This window comes from Ceratotherium simum, chromosome 12 (genome assembly GCF_057802395.1).
Source record: "Ceratotherium simum simum isolate JZ-2026a chromosome 12, ASM5780239v1, whole genome shotgun sequence".
Lineage (NCBI taxonomy): Eukaryota > Metazoa > Chordata > Mammalia > Perissodactyla > Rhinocerotidae > Ceratotherium > Ceratotherium simum.
Window position 1 is genome coordinate 39,064,289 of NC_141911.1, and position 22,524 is coordinate 39,086,812.

The window sequence follows — 22,524 nt, forward strand, 5'->3', positions numbered from 1 at the left end:
TCTGGGAAAGGTCACCCTCCACTTATGCAAAACTCATCACTGACAGGACCCTGAGCAGGAACAGGAAGGAAAGAAAGGCCACCAGAAGTGACCCTTGATTCTTCCTCAGCTGCTGGTGGGGAAGGATAACAACCCACAGTGGGCTGCATGCAGACAGCAGTGTGATGGTTTGAACCCCATCTCCTCTGAAAGCCATGTTGTCACACCGCTCTCCCAGGAGAACAGAGGACAGTTGGATCGATTTCTTGCGTGATGGGGTTGTTGATTTGGTGTCAACTAAACACAGATTTAGAGAAAATAGTTTACTCAGAGCAGTGGTCTTCAACCTGGGTTCTCTGCCCCCAAGGACTTAGGGAAGCATTTTTGAGGAGGAGTGACAGAGGGACAAGCAATGGGGAGGTGAGAGAGCTGGACTTCTCTCCAACCCAGAGTGGCTATGCTTTGATCTAGCTTACACATTGGGCTTCTGTTAAGAGCAGATTCCTTTTGAAAAAGGACTTGGGATGCTTAGGAAAGAGGGAAGAGCTGGCTTGGGTGAGGGGCTGGATGTAATAACCTTTAGCATAGTATTGGCTCGAGGGCCCAGCTTTGAAATCAGATGATTCACCAGCCCGCCCCTGGCCCCTTCCTAAAAGGCAGGAACCAAGCCTTACTTCCCTCTTTATCCTCCACCTCCAACACAAATCCTGTCACGTGGCAGGTCCTCCATCGGTGTTTACCTAAGTGATCTGAATTAATTCGGGATTCAGTTAAGTCTCCAGCTTAGGATTTGCTTTGTTTAGTCCTTTCAGTCTAAGCCTTCCCTTTTTATTTCTGTATTCTTTGATGTTCAACCTCTCATCTTCCAAGTCACTGTTGACCAAGCCCAGAGAGGGCTGGAGAGAAGGCAAAGGGGTTTCCTCCAGAATTCAAAGGAAGCCTTCAGGAAGCATGGCCCCTGGAAGGGGCTCCATGAGGCCTTCCCAGGCTATTCTATAAAGATAATTGCTGGTCCCACGAGTACAACCTAAGCTTTACACTCAGGAAGAACTGGGAGCATACTGCATCTCTACCCACGCTGGAACGATGAGGAACAAATGTGCACCTGACAGCATGGCAATTAGAGGCCTGGGAGGTAACATCCCTCCACAGATGCTTTGAATGCCCTAATTATATACAGACTTGTTTCTATTACAGAAATGCTTTGTTTCACCCACTATCCTTTCATATAGTAAATCTATATTCAAGGTTTACTATGTGCTGTGATGCTGGCAGACGTAGCAGAAAATACACAGGAGTCTCTGCTTTTATAGAGTTTATAGTCATCAGACTCTAGAGCAGCCGTTCTCAGCTCTGGCGGCACGTTCGAATCACCTGGAAAGCTTTAAAAAAAATGTGGATGTGGGCTCCACTCCCAAGAAGTCTGATTTTTCGTGTGTGTGTGTGTGTGTGAGGAAGATCAGCCCTGAGCTAACATCCGTGCTAATCCTCCTCTTTTTGCTGAGGAAGACTGACTCTGAGCTAACATCTATTGCCAATCCTCCTCCTTTTTTTCCCCCAAAGCCCCAGTAGATAGTTGTATGTCATAGATGTACATTCTTCTAGTACGCTGTATGTGGGACGCGGCCTCAGCATGGCCGGAGAAGCGGTGCGTCGGTGCGCGCCTGGGATCCGAACCCGGGCCACCAGTAGCGGAGCGCGCGCACTTAACCGCTAAGCCACGGGGCCAGCCCAAGAAGTCTGATTTAATGGGACTGGGATCCTGACATCAGTGTTCCTATCTGAAGGATTGGGAGCTGGATGAGAGGGGCTCTGAAGAACTGCAGAGAAGCATTCTAGTCTTTCCATTTGTGCAAAGGGCCGATCTCCCTCCTCGGTTACTTATTAAAGTTGGACCTTTCCCCGAGTACCAGGCTGTGGGAGGAAAAGGGAAAGTACACAACTTGCTTTTTATTTCCTCCGGAATTTTACTACAGCCATGTTTAACTTCTGTTTCTTAGTTTCCGACATCAGGAGTCTTTTCTTCTGAGAGAAGGACCTTGCCAATTCAGGTCCTGAAATCTGGATTCAGAGATGTGCGACCTTCGCCTTCTATCTGCCTGGGCCCTAATCGACTGCCCATGACTCTCCCAATTCTCCTTGACTTCCTTTCCTTTGTGGCTTGATTCCAAGCTCTTTTGTCTCCACCTTGTAGATCTGGCAGCCTTCTCGGTTTTCTTTATGGCTCTGGTGGACAGCAATGGCCCAGGAGCAGGAATAAAGGACCTTTCCCCTCCTTAGACGTTTTTCTCTAATCTCATGCAGCATCTCTCTCTTTTCAATCCTCCTTCCCATTTTCCACCCCCAGATCTATCCCTCTCCTACCCCAGCACCATTCTTTAAGCTTCCTCTAGACACCCTTACCCTTGGGGCATACACCTTGGAGGAGAGAGAAGGCAGCCTGTCATTGAGCATCTAGGGGCGGAAATTGGATGTTGCGATACTCACACCATCTTCACCCAGGCCCGGCGGACACCAGATTGGGAAAGCAACCCCTCCACAAACATTAAAGAGAGAGAACAAAATGTTTGTTTGTTACTATCAAGAGGAGTTGATTTTTAATTCTAGACAATCTGAGCAAGTAGGGACTCCACTTAATCAGAGGGCTCGGGCTCACAAAATGCCCTACAAATAATAATAATAATAACATACTAAGACTAATGGTTGTGCCACATTTGGAGCTTGAAATGATCAGTGACATTTCGCCTGATGAGGTTAAACAGCCTGGCTCACAGCGCTGCACATTTGCATAATAAAGATCAGAAGTCACTGCCTTCTACATCTCTCTCAGCACAAGCCACCTCCTGTCCTTGATTCAGGGACACCACATCCTAATGTACTTCTGTGTGCCGTCCTGTGCGGTCATTGTAATCTTTGGCTTGCATGTGAAATGTCAGCTTTTTTTTTTTTTTTTGTCTGAGAGAACAACAAATTATGTTTCTAAATGAGAAGGTACTATCTGTAATGGATAATACAATCTGAAAACGCAGAGGCAACATCTGTGACCCGTGGTGCTAATCTAGCAAGCTGTGCTCTATTCTTCCAGCCTATCAGTTGATAGGAAAACATCACTTTAGATATAATAATTAATCATTAGTCAGAATGGATATCCCCATTGGTTCCTTGCCTCTCCGACAACTCTGCCTAGCCTGACTATAAATCAGGAAAATACATTCTTTAATATCCAATGGAATGTATTTCCAGGCAGCCTCTTTCCTCTACAAAGTAACAAAACTCTTTGCAGAAACCATCTATCATCAGCTGATGGGGGAAGATTCTCCCAAGGTGCCATTTGAAGGAAGGAAAATGCAGAGCCCAGAGGAAGGGAGGCAGCAAGTTCAAGATGGTGGCTGTAAACCAAAGAAACATCTTACAGTGATGGCTCTTAGTTGATTTGTGGGACAATGATAGTAAGCACCTTCTCCACCAGGCCCATGGGCCCCTTTTCCCTTTGGTATGTCTTCTCCCCTCGGCCCACTGCTGGGGCCCTGTCACAGCTAGCAGGCCATGCATTGGCCTGGCCCACCATGAGTGGACAGTCCTCAAAGTCCCATCATACTCCCGGTTGTAATGGTAGCTGTAGATTAATCATTCCAGGCCATCTTTCTGCTTGATTCCAGGCTCTTTCTGGATCCATTGAAATATTTATAGCATCCAACATGCTCCAAGAAAATAAATGATCTGCCAAGGATGGTGGAAAGAAAAGTGGGTTGGGAGTCAGGATGGGAGGAAGGAATCCAAGGACTACCCAAGACTCTAATTTGTTATTTGCTTGTGACCTCTCAGTGGCCTTGTTCTCCTCATCTGTAAAAAGGAGGTGTTGTTAACGGTTTTTAATCCATGCTTGTTGGAGCTCTAAATTCCTGATATCTCAAGGTGAGGTGAGAGGGAGAATGGGGGAGAAAAAGAGGAAGATATCCTGAAACTTCCACTAGAGCATTCAGTTTTTATTGTTGCACCCAATAGGCAAAATTCAAAATTCAAAAACCACTGAGATGATCTTGAAAGCCATTTCCAATTTTTAAATCCTATAGTTCTCTATCTCAATACTGCCCACTCCATCACTGAGTGTGGGAATGATTTAGGAAATGCTGCTTCATCTTGGGGCCTATGTTACTAGACCACTGGTTCCCAAATGGGGGTGGTTTTGTCCTCCAGGGGACATTTGGCATTGTCTGGAGACATTTTGGTTGTTACAACCAGGGAGGATGGAGCTACTGGCATCTAGTGGGTAGAGGCCAGGGATGCTGCTCAACTTCCTACAGTGCATAGGACAGCCCCACAATAAAGAATGGTCTAGCCCGAAATGTTGAGAGTGTGGAGACTGAGAAACTCTGTGCCAGACTACATGAACTGAAGCAAGTATGCTCACAGGGGAGGTTCTGAGGTGGAAAGACCCCATGTAGCTCTCCTTCTGCCCCAGCTCAGACTGAGAGGTTAAATCTATTCTCAGCTCCCCCCTGCCAAGAACTCCCCTGAGCCTTGGAGCTGAGACACAGAACACTCCCTGCCCAGGCGACTCTAGTTCACCTCTAGAGAGAAACCTTCCTTGCTTGATGCCCAAGCGTCCTGGAGCTGCCCAAGGTGCTACACATTCAAGCAACTTCAATCTAGACCAAGAGCTGGTGATAGTAACACAAATACTGAACTTTTCATTCCCTCGTTTACCAAATATTTATTGATTACTTACTCTGCACTGGGAACAATTCCAGGCACAAAGGGTATAGCAATGAACAAAACAAAGTGTCTGCCTTTATAAAGCATCCTAGTCAGGAGGAGGCAGAAAACACACAAAACATAAATAACTACGTTAAGACTCAGGAAGTAATCCGTGCTATAAACATTATAAAGCAGGGATGGGCAGAGAGTGAGAAGAGGTTGCAATGGCCAGAAGACTCTCTGATGAGGCAACACTGGAACAAAGTTCTGAAGGCTTGTGGACGTCCAGAGGAATGGGGTTCCAGGCAAAAACGACAGCCCAAGCAAGTGAGCTAAGGGGAGCTGCACAGCGTCCAAGGAGCATTCATAGCAGCACAGGGAATGGCGGGAGCCCGGAAGAAGGTGGTCAGAGGGCCAGGTCTCGTGGTACTTGGTCAGGCCAATCAGATGTTCCGATTTTATTCTGAGACAGCTGGGAAGCCATTAGAGAAGTGAGAGACAGTGGGGCATAAACTGATTTGTTTTAAAAGCAGAAAAATACCAAAAACCATTTGACAGGCTTCAGTTGTGCTGGCTGCTCCACTCATCATTGTCAATGGAATGCAAAAAATTTTCTTTTTGCATTTAAAGAACAGAACAAACAAACAAAACATTAGCCTTCCTTTCATCATAAAGGCCCTCCTGCTATTCCAAACCAGAGATCGCTATGACTGGTTTTGCAACGCCCTAAGGCCGGATGGAGCAGAGTTCTTCTGAAGATGTTCTCAAGTTTAATAAAACAAATTAATGCAAATTCATTTCACTTGAATAAAAGAAATTCCTCGCCACACACCACTTTTAGAAGAGCAGGATAGGTTGGAGTGAATGAAATCAAATCACAAGGCCTGCATTCCAGAAATGCTGGGATCACTGATTAATGCCGGAAGTACAAGACTGGGAAAGGGTGTGCTATCTGTAATTTATTCATAAATTGCCAGCCCTTCCCAGACAACTTTTCAAATAAAATGTGACACTTGTTTAAATATTTACTGGCTTGTTGACCTATTTTGTTGTTGTTAATTAGATTTTTTTTTTTAAAGGAAACAAACATTGTAACAGCAAATTAATCCAGACAGCCTCGACAGTGAGGGAGCTCAGCCAGGCTCCAGTTAAGCATTATGTTGTGATTTACCAAAATTGTTGTATCCAAGGGGAGAAATTAATTAGAAATATCAAAAATAGTCTCTGAATGTAAAAAGGTTAAGGCTCGCCCCTACCCCTGACCTGTGGTTACTAAATTAACACAATAGATGTGAAAACATTTGTTCTAAATATAAAGAGTTTTCAGCAACTGTTTTCCTGTTATTTTCCCTTAAATATGTGTTTAGCCTCAAACCTCCTCCTCCAAGAAGTGGTTGGCTGAACGATTCCTGCAAAAAAAAGCTATTTTAAGATGTTGCATCTGACTCTTTTGCGTTTTTCTAACTTTTAATGGCTTTGTGCTTCAGTAAAGCCTTCAAGTTAACACTTCCTACTCACTCCCCTCTGGGGCTTCTCTGAAGCCGAGCTTAGAGGACCTTCAAGATCGCAGTAACAGACAGAGGGGTTTTATGTCTCCCAACTACAGGCCTACGGACTCCAGCTGCCCTTGCCAAAAAGGAGCTTACTCAGAATGTCTCAGCAAAAGTGTCTGACCCCCAGCAGGAACTGTAGCCAGCGGCTACCATGACAACTAGTGTGATGACCACCTCCATGTGTTGGGCTGGGGAAGGAGGAGCCGCAGAGGCAGAAGTTGTCACCAAAAGGGAATGTTTTTTGGTGGTCACAGAATTTCTCTAAATGGGCTAGATTTAAAGACAGTGCTGCAGCTCTAGGATGATGTTAATAACAATGGCATGTCAGGTAGGTAGGTAGGTAGGTAGGTAGGTAGGCAGAGATAGCTAAGTGTTGAACACGCATTTAATTTTCACAACAGCCAAAAGAGGTACGTAATTTTGTGATCTGCTTTTCTCTGATGAGGAAGCTGAGACTCAGAGGTCTGGCAGACTCTTCTGCGTCACTTCACTATTTTGCCTTAGCTGGAGTTCCCAGCTAGAGAAGAGGAAATGCCTAACCCTAAAGTCTGGACATTTCCCTCACTCTGTTTGATGCTTTGCAGGGAAGGTGACCAATGGCATCTCCTGGGGATGAACAGCTTCTCCTGCTCTCACGTAAGTCCCCTAGCAGGTCAGCAGTCTATACAGAGATGTAGTGAATTAAAGATAGATAGCTTCAAATCTTTTGCCACTTCTCCCATCAAAAAGTGAAATCTATTGCCCTTCCTTTTGAAGAATGAGGGTTGGCCCTGGAACTTGCTATGACCACCAGAATGTGGAAGAAGTGAAACCATGTAACTTCCCAGGCTAGGCCTTAAGAGATTCCAGCTTCTGGTTTTGTCTGCTTAGAACAGTTCCCCTTGGAACCCAGCCACCATGCTGTAAGAAGCCACGAAGAGGAGAACCAAATTGCTTCCCATCTCATCAATACCCTCAGTTGAACTCCCTAGCCAGCAGCCAGCACCAACTGCCAGCCATGTGAGCGAGTCATCTGGGATCTTCCAGCGCATTGAACAACACGAGTTAGAAGAACTGGCCAGCTAAGCCCAGATATCCCCAGAATTGTGCAAGATAATAAATGGTAGTGGTAGTGGTTGTTTTAAACCACTGAGTTTTGGAGTATTTTGTTTCACAGCAATAGATAACCAGAACAAACTGTTACAGTCTGTTTACACAGGACATATCCTCTTGGACAGGAAAGATCTTGAAGGTGTTGTATATGTTGTGCACCTGGCTCTGATGTGGCCAGATGAGAGCTCTTCACTATGAGAGCCCTTGTTTGCACCTTGGGGAGGATATCTTTGAGGAGGGTTGGGTATGTAGTAGGGATGTGGCCCCCATTGGAGTACAGTACATTTGTTTCTTTCCTCAGCATTCCTAGAACACTTTCAATTGTGAACACACAATTACCTAGGTCTCCATGTGCCTAATGAGGCACTTGACTGAAGCCAGGGAATAGATCTGCATCACCCAGAATCCAGGAGAAGAGATGGATTGGAATTGACGCCCAACGAGCTAAATAGGGGTTGTAAAAACAGCAGGAATTGTCTCTTTCTTACACACTCAATTAAAAAAGAATATCTTGTTGAATTGAGATGTCATGAATGCCTCTCTCTCTCTGGCAAGTTACTGAATTTATTCCTCATTAAGTTATGGTGAGAGTTAAATGTGAAAATATATGTAAAGTTCTTAGAACAGCACAGGTGTGATTTAGGTGCTCAATCAATAAATACCTTTTTTGAATTTATAGTGGTTTTTGTTTCCACATTAAAATGGATCATGACTCTGGAATAGGTTTACCTCCAAAAAGGCAGCTAACTCCAATGGGTCATATTAGGCGAGCATATGCAAGAGTTATATTCAAACCTGTTGTTTTGACCTCTTGGAGTATTTATGGGACTCCTGCTAAATCAAAGTGATCTTCATAAAGTCAGAAGAGCAGGTGGATGATCTTCGTCCTTGATGCTTTTTTCCTTTTCCTCCTGAAAAGATGAGCAGAGGCTGTTCTTCAGACTGTGTGGTATCATCATTTTTTTCAGCCTGACCTTTGGCAAAAGGCAGTCTGTTAGCTGTTAGGACACAGAGCCTCTCACCAAGTGTAAATGGATGGAGGCCTCAGATCCATTTACACCTGATGGAGAGGCTTGCTTACCCCACTCTGGTGTGGATGCTGCTTGGATGTGTTTTCCCACAGACGTGTTCAATCAAGCTCTCTAAACCTCTCCTTGCTTCAGATCAATTTCCATGGTGGATTTGCCAGGCTTTTGAGTTTCCAAGAAGACGGAATACCCTAGCTCTAACCTAGGCAACTAAATCAGAGCCAATTTTGAACTCCAGTTTTTGAAAACAAAACTCCTTTTGGGGTGGTTTGGAGAGGTGAAGTGAAGACTGCAGTTCTTTTTCTTGCAAGAAACACAACCCAACATTGCTTTCTTTCAAAGAGTTAGAGGAGATGAGGCTAACACACTGAGGAGGGACAGAATTTCTATTTCTGCGGGTTCCTTAAGGCAACAGAGGAAGTTCAGAGCGGCCACAGGAGTCTAGTTAATGAGCAGGTTATACAATATTCATTGTGTTGAGTTTAACTCTTCAAACAGAACATCTAATTGCAAAAGAAAAAAAGCAGCTAAATTACAGATGTTAAGAGAACAAAGCTTGGGAAGAACTCCCTCTGTTGATAAACTGTCCTTTCGCAGCCTCCTCCACTCACTGCTCACTGACGGGAGCACAGTGCATCCCTGTCCTGATCAGCTATTCTCATTAGCTCTGTTCCGGCTGAGATGCTCTACAGGGTCTACGCAGGGCCGCTGAGAGGCCTGGTATAATGGTCTTCTCAGAGGACTGTCTTCTTGTTACCCAGGGAGGGAGTGGTCCAGTTGTATTCTGCTTCAACCAAAACAAAACTGTTCTCCCCGATCTTCCTGACATGCACAATCTCACCCCTGTCGCTGCTGACAGCGGCATCCTGGGCAGGCTCACTGAAGGACACTTCCGCCTGCCTGCGGCAATACTGGGTGTAGAGGTAGCAAAGGCCAGCAGCCAGGGCCATGCCCAAGGTGGCCGAAAGGCAAAGCAGGATTCCCAGCTGGGCAGTCCTGAGCTGGATCCCTGAAGGGGCACTGGCTCCCTCTTGCCCAACCTCAGGCCTTGGGTGGGTCTTCCTGGGGTATCCCCCTCTACCCTCTCCATTTCCCTCCCCCACTCTGGGCTCCCTGTGCTTTGACTGAGGCAAGAAGCTAGCAGAGGGCCTTGACACCTCTGACTGGCCACCAGCAGTGGGTAGCCTGGGAGCAGAGGTGTGGAAGACAGGGGTTGGGTTGGCTGCCCCAGCCCCATTTCCAGTGAGTGCTTCAGAGGACCAGAGGCGCTGAGGATAGGTAAGATGGACAGTGTACAGAGGAGGCCTTATCACGGTCTTATTAGAGATCTCCATCTCATCCTAGAAAAGCAAACAAAAAAAGAAGTCAAAGGAGCTAGCCTTCCCCCAAGCTGCCATTGAACTTTACAACTAACCTGTTTTCCTTAAAGAATCCCAGGCAGCAGCTGAAAACCCAGCCTCGTGCTCTCTCCTACAAGAGCTCAGAGTAAAATGCCCAAGTAGATAAATGGGGATGGGGTGGCTAATGGAAGCCCCACAGAAAGACCATGGAGGCCAGTTACAAGAACAAACCTAGGGTCCTCTAAGAGGCTTCCAGACCAATATGGTGATTGTCAACGCAAGTGGCTGAAAGCTTTGAGTGTCCTTTTATGCTAGGACTCATGCAAAAGGGACCATTTAATCTTGCTGTAGGTTCCGATAAATTTGAAGAAGAATATTAGACAATGTTTTGTGTCCCTTTTAAGACTTCAAAGGAGTAGTAAATCAGTGGGCATGTATATTTTAAATTGCCCATTGATTTAACCTCTGGGACTATATATGGTGTTTTGAGGCCAATGTTATGAAGGAGAGGGGAGGGTGGGGAGGAGAGAGGAATCATTAACCAAAGCTAAGTGGGAAAACAAATCACTAAAACCATCAATTTCTACAATTGCCGATAACTTCAGAGACACCGCGTATAATGGAAAGGCTGGTATTGATTTGTAAAGAGATGCTGTGTGTATATCATACCCTTGCCTCCTTCTCTCTAATTTTGGCTACTAGTCGAACAGCTCTGATTTCCCAGCCTGGAACTTCCCACTCTGGGGTCAAAATGCTAACCTCACTGCCCATGCACAACTCGGGCTGTTACCTGTTCATCCCTATCAGATGGCAAGCAAGTTTCTGATGAATCAAACCTTGGATCATCCTGAGTCCTAAAGGGAAGAATAGAAGGGCCAAGAAGGGGTCACTAAATACACGGATCAAAAAGCTATGTTTCCTACCACTGCTGTGTATATCGAAAAAATCAGATTTCCTTGGAAAGACTCCTGAGTTTGGCGTTGGGGGCTGGGGGGGTAATGGAGGATAGGGGGAGAGGTGAATGAGAATGGCAGAAAAGACTCACTGAATGCTTTTATTTATTTTATATAAAACATATATTTATATATTGTAAATTTATATAACTAAAATATAAAACATATATTTATATATATATATTTTTATAACAGTATCTCAGAGACCTCACCCTGCCTAAGAAAGTACAGTTTCCTCAGGTGATTTTCATATTCTGACCAGTACCCTTTCTACAGTCAGGGTTTCTTGGGCACTTAAGAATAAATATGGTGAGATCTTTTTCCGTCAGACTCCAAGAAGTTTACATTTCCTCAGTACCCCAGTGTTTGGCCTCATCCCACCACCTTACTGAACGGCCCACCCCCTGGCCCATTACCTGTGGTGGGTGCTAGGGCTGGGAGCAAAACCCTCTGAGGAGAATCTCCTGAGGGCCACCAGCCTCTCCAGCCCATGGACATCCAGGGATGGTTCTAGGGTTGGGTTGCTGTCTCCACTGGGTTGCTGGCCATTGCTGACTGCAGTAGCTGTGTGTGAAGATGGTTGAAAGAGAACCTCTGCACCCCCAGGAAACTCTGTCACCCAAAAACTGGCAGGAACAGGATCTAAGCTGTCCTCCTCTGCAGCTCCAGTTAGGGCAACAGCCAAGACATCTGTGCGCTGCTGCAGAAGAGTGATGGGGAGACTGGGAGCTAAGCAGAGACCCAAAGACACCACAAAGAGGCAGTGAGGGAATTTTCTTCGTATTGATTAGCACAAACAACTACGATAATGGGGTAAATACTAGAGACTTTAACGTGCATTGAGAACAGACCGTTAAGTGTGAGACACTCAAAAGTGTCAACAAAAAGATGATCTGCCCAGTAATATAAGCCCCTGACCAAGCAGCAAAGGACTGAATTTCTTACATCTTTTTAAAAAGTAGGTCCCTGGCCCTTCTGAGCTTGTGCATTCTTAACAGTCACCACTCAGGGAATGGAGAAACCAGTGTGACCACTGATTTTTTCTCACCTCTGCCAAAAACTGCTTCTAGCTAGAAAAAAAAGTAGAATCCCACAAATCAAAGATTTTCAAAAGTCCTAGATTTTTCTTGCCATGTTATTCACACTAAGGTTTTACCAGTGGTGATAATAACTTAGCCTCTGCTATGGGCAGAGACGAGATCATCGCCCTCCACTGCCTTCCTTCCGCCATCTCATTTCCCATTCCTGACTGGCTGACATGACGGCCCAGAGCATTAGAAATAGCTTCACACAGCACAGTAAGCAGGCACAGGCTCTGAAGTCAGATTATTGTCAGGGTTCAATTCTCCACTCTGCTAATGCCTGGTTTGGGGCAAGTCCTCCCAGAGCATCAGTTTCTTTTTTTGCAAAATGGGGCCAGTAACGGTACCTACAGCTTAGAGTTGCTGAGGGGGTGAAATAAAATCACTGATGTAGAAGCATGATGCACAGTGCCCGGCACAGAGGCAACCTGCACTGAGGGTTTACCATGGTGATGATTAGGATGATGACAATGGTGTTCACAAAAAGCATGTTGACAAAACTTTCTCTGGCCAGAGCTCTAACTGGGTTTGGTTGAATCCTTTTTTTTTTTTTTTTTTTGGCCACTTTGTTCTAATGCCTTCATCACTCAAAAACGTTGAGATTGAAGTGAAAAACAAAGAAGCCTAACAGACACACAGAATGTGGGAAAAGCTCAGACAGTTTTATACTCCTGCCTGAACTCTAAACACTTTTGGACATTTTCTGCAGACCCACTGTGTGCTGAGCATCGTTATAGGTGCTAGGGATGCAGAAGTGATGCAGACTGGTTACTGTTGTTTCCGAACTCAAAATCTAGGACTCTTTGATGCCCAACCTTATAAATTACAGTGTGATGAGAGCTTTAAAATCAGAACTAAGGAAGAAGTTACATTTGCCTACCAAGAAGTATGGCGAAAAGTTTCACAAAGGAGACATTTGAACTACCCCTCGAAAGATAAATAGATCATCAGGAGGAACAGCTCAGTTTGAGGAAATGTCAGAAGGGAGAACATGGAGCTATAAAAGTAGATCATGCCTAATGGGGTCAGGTAGACCCCAAAGTGTCCCAAGGGTCTGTTGGGAAATACGTTTGAGAAATACAATATACTATCTTCCCAATGTGAAATTTCATAATTCACATTTGCCTACTGAAATCGTCTTACAGTTAAGAAATCTATTTCACTTTGTTAGGTGACACTTCTCCCAACACACACACACACACACACACACACAGTCCTTTTTCCTTTGGGAAACACTAGGGTTTGTGTAGAGGAATGGGCAAGAAAACAGGCTGGGGCCAGAAGGGGAGAGATGTGTGCAGCATACTAAGGAGTTTATCCTGTAGCTGCTCAGACTAGAGTCTGTTGCTCCCTGGGGGACAAGGTTCCCAGCAGGGTCAACCATCAGAGAGACTGCAGGGTCAACATAATGCAACATCCTGAAGCCTCACTTTTATTCATATTCATATTAAAACAAACATGCTTGGGATTAGAATGCAACATTTGCATGATTTATAAAATAAACACGTGACTTCAAACACATGTTGGGTTTGCAGGGTCTTCTTCAGACCACACTCTCAGACCCTGAGATCTTTCCTCTGCTTTGAGGAGTATCTTGGTGGAAAGGTTGGAGGAACAGCACTGGGCAATGAGGAGAAGACGAAGATTTTGGTCATGGGCAGAGTATGGAGGGTGGCCCAGGGTTATCTTTGTGCCTGGGTCTGCTAGACTGAGCAAAGTTGGGGATTCAGATCAGATCCCAGCTTTAACATGTTAGCCAAAAATAAAAGAAAGTGGGATTGAATGGATTAAAGATTGGATCTTCCGTGCAAGTGATCGGAGCCTTTACAAGTGCATCTGTTCAGAGCATTTAACTAGAAATAAGTAATGAAAATGAGGTCCACATCACCGGGAAATTTCATGTAGGTCAAACACGCTCTAGCTGGTTAGTTTTTTTTTTTCAGAAGTTCATGGGCTGATGGAATCTAAAGTCATGTGGTGAACCAGGAAAAAGACTACTGCTATCAAAATAGCCTCTCATTCCTGATTTTCTTCTCCAATCCAAGCTGCAAAGAGCCATCTACCATCCGTGGAAAGTAACAATAAAAGCTGGATGTGTTTTTATAAAAAAAAAAAAGAAGAAAAGATCATTTCTTTCTTGCGCTCCCTGTGTAGCTTCAGGGGTCTGAGGAATATGCTGAAATATTGTGAGATTGGTAAATGTGGGGGTGGGGGAAGGGGTGTGCTGTTTTTTGGGTTTGCAGCACAGTTCTGTCTACCCCAGGGCCCAACTTAATTTGTGAGGTTGAGCCGGACAAAGTGTGTTTGCTGCAACAAACACAGCAACTGCAAGCTGCGTTCTCACGGCCCTCCTGCTCACGGCTGTGTTATCACGTTCCCAAGAACGGCTGCCGTCCGTCGGCCACAGTCAGCCAAGGCAGGTGTTTATTGCTCATGTTGCAGGAACCAGAAACTGGCAGGAGTAACTTTTAAGTGTAAATAGATAACTATAAAAATAATGATGCTAATTAGGCTAGCAAATACTTTGGCAAGCTGTACCTGGGGCAGTTCCTTCCAGACCCTCCGGCCTCTGCCCAGGGGTTGGCATCAGTAAGCCGGGCTCCACGCGGCCGTCAGAAAGGGCTCGGTTGTGTGTCTGCTGGGACACAACAGATGATTCAATCCTTGCCCAGTAAACGAAATATGACTGGACTACTGATAAACTGCAGAAAAAGAAAGCAGAGGGATTCGAGGATTTAGTTTCCCTTAAATAATACCTCAGACCATGCTAATAGAAAGGAGAGAACAAACAAAAAGATAAAGAAGAACAAAGTTTAAATGAATAGAAGAACTTAAAAGAGATGACTGTATTATCTTTAGGGGACTCCACTCTTGATAAACCAAAACTCAATAGCAGCAAATAATTAAAATAGGAGAGGATATGTACAAATCAATTACCCTCCTAAATAAATATAGTCATTAAAAATCTCTTGACTAAAGGGTGTTTTCTAAAACTGTTTAGACTCAAAGGTTTCATTTTCAACTTTATTATTAGCCGTTACTGGTATATTGTTAATTGAATTACACCATTAATTGAAAATTTTATAATTCTATTGTACAATTGTAGAATTCTAATTATAATTATAGATTCTATTGAAAATTAGAGATAAATCATTAACACTCTAAATAATATTTTGAATACATGCCTTTCTTCAGTAAAAACCATTTTCACAAACATTATCTCATTTATCCTCCCCAAAATTTCCCTACTGAGGTAGGGATTATTGGTAAGTATCATTTTTCTCGCTTTAAGTAAGACAGTTATAAACATATGACTGGTTTAGCTGAGGTCACGCAGAGAGATAAGGTGCCAGTAAGAGGCATGGTTCAGATCTCAGACACGTCAACGTTATTGTGGGAAAGGATCCTAGGAGGTGAGAGGGCATAGGGTGACTTTGGGAGAGGCTTCTGATCAAGTAACTTGGCTGTCAAATGGAGATAATAGCTTCTAAACTACTTCCTGTGTAGCACATAGCAGCTATGATAATAATCTGAAAATGGAAATGGAGGTGCTTTGAGAAATGAAAGTAACTACTGATTTAAAGACTTCAAACAGCACACATCCCCTGCATTGGATCAGAACCAAAGTGATGGCAGAACCTGGGTTACACCAACAGTTAAGTGGACACTCGCCTTTCCAAATGGGCAAAATTGTTGGGCACAGCGTTTTCCTCCTTGCTGTCCTGCTGCTGTGTTAGGCCACCAGGAAAGGATGGAATAGAGACACTGCTGGGTGGGGGCCCCATACCTCATCTCTGTTCCCCAGACAAACAGAGGGGAAACCCAGGAGGGGAAGCATGTGGTCTAGATGCCTCCACCCTTAGGCACACACAACCTCCCTGTTACATATATGAGGGTGTGGGGAAAAGAAACTGAGGAACACACACCCTTTCCCATGAGCAAAAAAAAAAAAAGATTTTTTTGGTAAATGTAAGCGTCTGAAAAGAATGACAAAGCAAGTGTCTCATTTTGAGTACTGATGATGCTTATCTAGTGCCTACTGCTGCCAGGAACTGTTCTAAGCACTTTGCATATATTGGCCCTTTCATCCTTACACAACCCTACAAGGTGGGTGCTATCATTACTACACCCATTTGATAGACAACAAGCCAAGGCACAGAGACTTCTGTGACTTTCCCTGGGCCCAGGGAAGTGCCTGCATTTCTGTCTGCCTCCGTCTCCCTCCTTCTCAGCTCTTTCCCTACTCTCCCACCAGCAGCTCTTTTGTCCTCTAGTCAGAATTTCCTGGAGAGGTTGGCCAAGATTCCTCTGCACCCAGGAGGTGAAATCACACTCCTGGACCACGGGTAATGACAAACACAGAGTTGGGGCAAATTTTTTTAGTCACCCTCTGCATACGTTCTCTAGTTGGGGCAGCCCTCATGACCCTGTCCTTGCTATAAGGTGGCCAGAGGTAGGGAACAGGGAACATGAAGAAGGAAGGAGAAACTGCCCTGACTTCAAAGTGGAAGGCTCAGTTACTAAGAACCAGCACTTCATTCTCTCTTACAGGAATCTGACGTCCCCCACAGGCTGGGCAGGGGCCTTCCACTCGAACGAGAGGTTTCTCTTCCGGGACTTGTCAGAGTGGGTGACTGTGTCAGCCTCTTCAAAACAAGTCATCAGTTTGGAATGAGGAGGAATGAAAACAAAAGTGCCAGCTATTTGATGATCAGACACTCTTCGGGCCTGAAGTAGAAATCCCATGAAATTACGACTGCTCCTCACAGTCACTGCAACAGAAAACATTCATCCAAGGTGAGCACGCCTGATGTAGTTCCATTCCGTGATCTTATATGGGTATTTCCAAAACTAAAAGCTTAAGACCAGCCCCTAGAAAGTAAACAATTAGGCAAAAAAAAAAAAAAAAGTTGAAGTGGTATTTCACATCCAAAATAAATTCCATTTGAACCAAAAATATGTGAAAATGAAATACAAAAGAACTAGAAACAATGGTTTGGGTTTTTTTGTTTGTTTGTTTGTTTTTAATATTGGACTTAGGAATGCCTCTCTAAGCAAAACGCAGTAGCCATAAAGGAAAAGATGATTTTTTAAAATTCCGAATATAGAAGAAATCAAAAGACAAATGATAAACTGAGAAAAGTATTTGTAAGATACAAAACAGACAGATACATGAAGAGTTATGGTGAATCACAAAAAATGACCAAATTCAAAATTATCAAAGGACACAAACAGAAAATAAAACAAGCTCAATCATGGGGCCTGCCTGGTGGTGTAGCCGTTAAGCTCGTACACTCCGCTTCGGAGGCCCAAGGTTCACTGGTTCAGATGCTGGGTGCAACCTACTCACCGCTCATCAAGCCATGCTTGATGAGCAACTAGAAGGATGTACAACTATGACATACATCTATCTACTGGGGCTTTGGGGAGAAAAAAAGGAAAAAAATTAAAAAGGAGGAAGATTGGCAACAGATGTTAGCTCAGGGCCAACCTTCCTCAGGAGAAAAAAAAAAAACTCTTAAAAATAAAAAAAACAAGCTCAATCATAATTTAAAAAACAATTATAAATGAGATACTTTTTTATATCTACCATATTAACAAATTTTAAAATGTGTAATTATAACCAGTATTTGATAGGACTAAGGAAAAACTAGGGCACTCATTCAGTAGTGCTAGAACTATAAACCACGCAACTTTTTGAGGGGGTAACCTGATCATATTTTCCACATTTAAAATGCAGTTACCCCTGACATATTCTACAAGGTGGATGGACCTAGAAAACATTAGCATAAGTGAAATAAGCCAGGCCTCAAATGATGAATATTGTATGATTCCCCTTAGAGGAGGTACCTAGAGTAGGCAAATTCATAGAGATAGAAAGAAGACAAGAGATTACCAGGGGGTAAGGGGAGAGTGGGATAGAGAGTGATCGTTTAATGGGTACAGAGCTTCTGTCTTGGATTATCAAAAAGTTCTGGAAATGGATAGTGGTGATGGTTGTACAACATTGTGAATGTACTTAATGCCACTTAATAGTATACTTCAAAATGGTTAAAATAATAAATTTTATGTTATATATATTTTACCACACACACACAAAAGGCAGTTATGCTTTGATCTAGCAATTTCACTTGTAGGAATTTTTCCTACTGACATATCTGCATAAATAAATATGGCAAACACTGAGGTTCACTACCCAGCAGACTTTCTCCACTTTTATTCTCTTCTAAGGGAACCCAGATGTTATGTTTAGTGGCAAGTGGAGACCTCATGTCCTCAAGGCAGTTAGGCCTCTCCCTATCCCAGGGGATGAATTGTGATTGGACTAAAATCAGTGTTGGTAATTCCATTACTCTTCGCCAGTGATCCAATTCTGGCCAATGACAGTAAGACTGCCGAGAGGGCTGGTAACTCCTGAGGATAAATCTTTTCCCCCAGACACTTTATTCCAGTTTCGATACCAGTGTGAAGCCTACAGCTGTGGCAGGCATTCTGAGACTGTGCAATGACAAATGGATGAAAACCCAACTCGATGACAGTGGCAGGGCAGGAAAATGGAAACATCTTAGGATCTTGATGAGGTCATTGAATGGCTTCACCAAATACAGAAACTCCACTTCTAGACTTAGGTGAGAAAATTAAATGTCTTGTTAGTTAACTTTCTGTTAGCCTTTCTGATGCTTGTAACTAAAAGAATCCTGACTCATACAATGAGCACAAGGTCTATGTATAAGGATGTCCGTCAAAATTATTTATAATGCTCCAAATTAGAAAAAGTAAATACCCATCAAAAGGAACTAGTTAAATCAATCACATGACCCCTAGAAAACCAACCGTCACGAAATCACTGAAAATAAGCTACGTATACAATGAAACATGTCAACGTGATTGTTAGGTGAAAAATACAGATGTTGAACAGAATGATTTAATTTCTATCTTCATAAGCCATATTCATTTGAGATATCACACTTATATATGCTTATATGCATGGAAAATTTCTAGAAAGATGTGCAAGAAACTTAACAATGGTTACTTCTGGGGAATCAAATAGAGTGTCTGGAACAAGGGAAGGGAAACTTTTACTTTTTATTTTCTACCCTTTGATACTGTTTTAATATTTTTAAAACTTACAATAATATCTTTAAGCTATTTAAAATTAAAAAAAATTTTAGCCACTCATCTTTAATTAAATAAGCGGCTAAAATCAGGGTCATAACTTTTATGGGCTTGGTAAATGCAGCTGAGTGTCGGTGATAATTTTATTTTCCATGCATTTGAACTTTTAGTAATAAACATTTTATAAATATTTAGTGTTATTATTTAACACCAGGCACTGTGCAAGGCATTGAGTATACACCCATGAACAGGATAACATGGTCTTGACATTCAAGGAGCTCACAGATTAGTGTGGAATCCCAGCAAAAAACAGTGTAATCACAACACAAAGTAATAACTGACTCGCACTGAATCCATGTGGTGCTCCCTTGAGCCCTTTACTAAATATGTTGTCTTAGTTCCAGTCACAATCCAATATGTTTCCTTCAGGTCACCTTTTATTAGAATTCCGATGTCACAATATTTTGGGTCATTTCTACAGATTTTCCTCCCTAGTATAGTGTTTTGGTTCTTACCATTTTCATTCCCCTAGCAGCAGAACACTGGGGTGCCGACATATTGACCCCTCATGCTGGGGGTGGCTGGGTGCTTACTGGGGAGGTAGGAGCCCCAGAGAAGTTGCCTCCATCCCTGAGTAGCCTCTTGCCTTTACCCCAGCATGCTATACACGTGTTATCATTTACTAGCTGGGACATGATGTGACACAGTTTGGGAAGCTCTGTTAGAAGAGTCTTAACTTCAGTTTCCGGAGTTTGTTGCTGTCAGGGCCAATATATTACCCATGTACTTTTTTTCCCCACACTTACCAATAAAACAAAATGATTGGATAAACCAATACATAGAGAGTAAATTTCATTTTGACTTATCACCTCTAATTCCCATCAAAAGAGTTAGCAAAAACCAAAGGGAGTCGAGCAAACACTACTGATGCTTTGAGTCCACCTGCAGCCACATGGACACTTCTCCATCTACACTTAGCTACCACCTTCAGCACCTGTAGCTTTCTTCTCTGCTTTTTCTAGCTGGCACCTTGGGAGCTTGGTCCAGGTAGGCAAGTGTGACTCTGAAGTGTGTGCATGTGTTGGGGCGCCAGGGCATTGCACCCTCAACCAATAAATATCCCGTCCCTCCATCCTCCCGTGAGATGATTCAGAGGTGTGTTTCATGTGGATTCTCAGAGGGTCCCCACTGGAACTGAGCCCCAGTGTGTTGCCACAGCAGTGACCTTCTCTACTTCACACCTCTTACTGGTGTCTCTCTCCTGCCTGTCTCCCTGTCCCCTCTTCCTCGTCTGTGCTTCCTGGGACATCTCCCAAATAAACCACCCACACTCAAGTTCTCTCTCTGCTTTTCTAGGCACCTAAACTAAAATCACAGGAAATGCTCTTTTCACTCTCCAAACAATTTGAGTTTTAAATAATGAGGAAAAAAGTCTATTTCTCACACACACACACGATACATGAAGTTTGTTCAGGGTAACTATATTTTTATCTTATAATAAGGACAAAATAATTTTTTATAATAATGCCATTTGTGCCCTCTTCTCTTATAAAGATTAATGTGAATATAGAGATTAGTTAGGTGGTTTACATGACATAAGTACTTTATGCTTATTTCTGACCACATAATTGCTTCTTAGGATTAAGCCAAACTTTAGCCCAGGAAACTCCTGCCTGGGACAAACATGACTTGGGATTTGTCACTAGGGCCCTGGGGCTGCTCGGGGTCTCAAAGCCTCTCCCCTACGTACCTGGAACTGTGTCACCCGGTGAGTAGGAAGAGCTGCTGGTGTGAATGGTGATATGGTGGGTCCCGGGGTCCTGAGGCTGGGCTCGAATGTGCGTGGGCTGCATGTGCTCACAGGCCGCCACGCCGGCACCATGGGAAAAGGCAGACGAGCAGGAAGCCAGGCAGAGGGTGGCACAAGCCCAGCCCGCGAGAGCGGCGGGGACCCTCATCCTGCCCTTTCCTGTGTCATAAGAAACGACAGCTTCAATCCAGACGCTACTTAAGAAAAGGATATGACGTCTTTTTGAATGTGACTGACCTGAGTCCACACTGCCTAAAACCCGAGATGGTTGGTGCTGCCTCCCCAGACCACAAGCGCTCAAGGTCAAGATCAAAAAGACATGCCAGGCTGCAGGAAGTGTTTCACTTCTAAACCCTTTGTGTTTTAACCCTCTCTTGTAATTTTCTCATAAGACCAGGCTGCTTCTTTTTGTTTGTTTGTTTGTTTTGTGAGGAGATCAGCCTTGTGCTAACATCCGCCAATCATCCTCTTTTTTTTTTTTTTTTTGCTGAGGAAGACGGCCCTGGGCTAACATCTGTGCCCATCTTCCTCCACTTTATATGGGACGCCGCCACAGCATGGCTTGCCAAGCAGTGCGTCGGTGCGCGCCCGGGATCCGAACCAGCGAACCCCGGGCCGCCGCAGCGGAGCGCGCGCACTTAACCGCTTGCGCCACCGGGCCGGCCCCCAGGCTGCTTCTTTTTAAAGAGAGAATTTAATAATTAAGTCAAGGAAATAAGACCAGAAAATGTTTGTATCCTACAGTGAACTCCTTACAAGCCAATACCAAGGGCAGTGTGAGCTATAAAATATTATTGCTGAAGTGAGACCCCAATATTCCCGTTTGGCCAGGCAGCTCGGCACATGGCAGCTTGGGTTAGCGTATTATCGCTGCAGTTGCAAATTCCAGGGTTAAATGCTACAAAACTTCTGCCGACTATCAATTATTTCAATGTGATTGTTAAATCTGCAATGCTTTGATAGCTCCTTGCCCTTTCTCCTGTGGACTGTTTTTAGTTATTTCACTACTTTTTCACAGAGAAGATGAACAGAGAAAGTTATACCCAAGCCAATCCCTTCTATACCTTGTTAAATATACTAGAAAAAAAACTGGCTCAGGAATAGAATAAAATGATTGGATAAAATAACATTTATAGAATAAATTTCATTTTTGTTTGCCACCTCTAATGCCCATCAACAGAAAGAATTAAAAGTTGACTGTGTATAGAAGTTCACAGATGAAAATAAAATGAGAGAGAGAGCAAATAAGACGGGTGGAAAAGCTCTCTGAATAAATATTCAGGACTGTCAGGCATTTTTAAAAAATTGTTTGTTTTTATAGTCCTACGCACAGGTATTTTAAAAGTTCTGCTAATACTTTGATCTAAGGAGCGATGCAAGGCAACAACAGCCTTCCATTCTAATAAGCTGGTTTTAAAAGGTAAAAATAAAATGTAAAAATTTAGTGAAACTAGCTATAAAAGCAGTAGGCTGAGGAGCTAATCCATACTCCCATCCTATCTTCACACACCACCACTCTCTACACTGACCAGACACAGGGAGACACAAAACATAACTTGGGTCTCTTAGATTTATCTTCCGAGTCTTTCAGATAATACTTTTCTCTGCTAGGTTTGCTTTCCATGAGACACTGAGTCAAAAACCTCTACCCCACAAGGGAGCACTCCTACAGCTTCCCAGACACATTAGGAGATAATGAACGAGGGCTATAAAGGCATATTTTCAGTTTCGGGGACCCAGGGCCCTTCCCACGTTGTTTCAGAAGGGCCACAGAGAAAATGCCCCTCGAGCCCTTGTTGACGGCAGAAGGTGGTCTCCTCTCTCCAAAGGCAGATCAAACACAGATGCCTACAGAGGAAGGGGGTGAGTGCCA

The 22,524-nt window shown here is 43.8% G+C and overlaps 1 protein-coding gene across 1 annotated transcript; it reads right to left on the bottom strand.

Annotated features, from left to right (window-relative positions):
* Positions 1-5,483: 5,483 nt before the first annotated feature.
* On the bottom strand, positions 5,484-20,802 carry REELD1 (reeler domain containing 1). The gene is made up of 6 exons (XM_014780190.2): positions 20,592-20,802; positions 16,275-16,497; positions 14,264-14,427; positions 11,060-11,372; positions 10,481-10,544; positions 5,484-9,690 (listed from the first exon to the last, which is right to left on the bottom strand). Exons 1-6 carry the CDS (start codon positions 20,797-20,799, stop codon positions 9,085-9,087), a joined length of 1,578 nt encoding a protein of 525 aa, XP_014635676.2. The 5' UTR covers positions 20,800-20,802; the 3' UTR covers positions 5,484-9,084.
* Between the last annotated feature and the right edge of the window lie 1,722 nt (positions 20,803-22,524).

Coding starts and splice junctions, on each gene's coding strand:
- REELD1 (XM_014780190.2), bottom strand. CDS start 20,799: ATGAGGGTCCCCGCCGCTCTCGCGGGCTGGGCTTGTGCCACCCTCTGC. Junction 14,428..16,274: donor GTGGGGGACGTCAGATTCCT/GTAAGAGAGAAT, acceptor CTTTTTCTGCAG/TTTATCAGTAGTCCAGTCAT. Junction 9,691..10,480: donor CATCTGATAGGGATGAACAG/GTAACAGCCCGA, acceptor TTGCTTTTCTAG/GATGAGATGGAGATCTCTAA.